This window comes from Echinops telfairi, unplaced genomic scaffold (assembly GCF_000313985.2).
Source record: "Echinops telfairi isolate 266 unplaced genomic scaffold, ASM31398v2 ScPeMD7_7459;HRSCAF=8497, whole genome shotgun sequence".
Taxonomy (NCBI): domain Eukaryota; kingdom Metazoa; phylum Chordata; class Mammalia; order Afrosoricida; family Tenrecidae; genus Echinops; species Echinops telfairi.
The window spans coordinates 489867-491624 of record NW_022111359.1 but is presented as its reverse complement, the minus strand read 5'-3'; the positions used below and the strand labels follow the sequence as shown (position 1 = coordinate 491624).

At 59.4% G+C, this 1758-nt stretch overlaps 1 protein-coding gene across 1 annotated transcript in view; it reads left to right on the top strand.

Annotated features, from left to right (window-relative positions):
• Nucleotides 1–1758, top strand: part of CNN2 (calponin 2) — a 9636-nt gene that overhangs the window by 2632 nt on the left and 5246 nt on the right. Inside the window, 1 exon segment of the mRNA XM_004716969.2 lies at nt 1137–1293. Within this exon segment, the coding sequence (XP_004717026.1) occupies nt 1137–1293 (157 nt within the window).

The window sequence follows — 1758 nt, the reverse complement described above, 5'->3', positions numbered from 1 at the left end:
GGGGAAGCCTCCCACTTCCCCTCCTACTACCAGGAGGAGGCGGGCTATTGAGAAGGGCGGGTGCCCGTGCGGGTTTTGGGGGGAGTTTGTGTTTTTCTTCCTGTTTTCTGTATGTTGGAGTGTTGCCACAGTCAAGGGTGGCATCAAACACATCTTCTTGCTGTTGAAAATAAATGCAGGACAAGGCAGTCAAGTTCGACCACATCTCCACGCACACTTCAGGGGCGTTGACAACATTCTTGGAATTGTGTCATCATTCCCACCCTCCTTTCCCCAAGGCTCTTCTCCCCGTCAGCATGCATGCACTGCACTCCCGACCCGGTCTCTCCCAGAGCTGGTCTTAGCCTGATCCCAGGGAGAGTCTCCCTTGAGGTGCACCCGGCTCAGGGCAAACATCCTTCGCTAAACAAAACTGTTCAGGACAGAGGGCAGTCACCCTGAGCTACCACTCGGGGAGCGAGGGGGGTGGAGACAGCACAGGCCAAGGTCCTGGAGAGGCTCCGGGGCTCCCCCAAGGGACTGTGTGGCTGCCAGCATCCCTTCTGATGCGCCCACAGAATTGGCGGCAGGTGTTCACAGCCGCCTGGAGAGGGTAGAACCCCGGGTCCGCCTCCGGTGATGGACACTGTTTCACACACACGAGAGAGCAGCCTCCGCTCCAGAGAGGACTGCGCTCTGACTCGGGCAGCCCACGGCCAGGGGAGCCAGCCTTGCCTGGCCCCATGCAGGTGCCGTGCCAGGGTTGCCTTTGGGGCAATGAAAGGGACCTGGCCTGAGAGGGACGGAGGTGCAACGTAGGGACGTGCTGTGTCTCCGATCCTATCCTGTCAGGGCTCAGAGCTCACTGCCCAGGGGCTATAGGCTCCCAGTCCATCAGCAGGGGTCGGTGTGCCCAGTGCACGGGGAGGCAGGACCCTGCGAGCAGGCGCCCTTGGGAGTGAGTCTGAGCAGAGGGACAGAGAGCAGCATGTTGGTGGCCAAGGGCTGACTTCTCAGTCTCAGTGAGCAAGGGCTGGGGCATCCCTACTGGTGGGGACCTCCAGGACCCTCTGCCTGTTCCCTAGCCCTCATCAGGAGCTCCAGGGGGCTCCTGCTGGGTCTGACCTCAGCCCCCACGTCTATGCCCCATGTCTCAGCTCCTGTCCAAATATGACCCTCAGAAGGAGCTGGAGCTGCGCAGCTGGATCGAGGAACTCACAGGCCTCTCGATAGGCCCCGACTTCCAGAAGGGCCTGAAGGACGGGGTCATCTTATGCACGTAAGTACCAGGCTCCTGACACTCTCCACCCGACCGTCCCACACACGTGACATCGAGCCGCTCTGAAGCACGCTTGCTTTTCCCTCCGTGAGACTTGCGTCGTTCTTGCTCAGCCCCATTTTTTCTTGCCCATCCAGTGGTCTAGCACAGCTCACAGGAAGCATCCTTACCTGACCCCTTCCTTTCACGGGTCAGCTTCCATCGTATCTGGAGACCCTTCCGCATCACCTCACATTTAGCTGTCGTCCAACCATTACACCTTGGAAGCCATGCTGCCTTCAATATGCTTCTGCTGATGGAAACCCCCCGGGTTCACCTCCAGATACCTGGGTTGCCCACACATCCCACCTTTGCTTATGTGGTGGAGGACAGAGGACGGTACAGGAGGGGAGAGTGAGGCCCACCTGGGAAGGCATTTGTCTGAGACCAGGATCTCTGGCTATATTAATGGAAGATCCCATTGTCCCCTGCCCCGTCTGTCTCCCCTTCCTCGCCCCCGC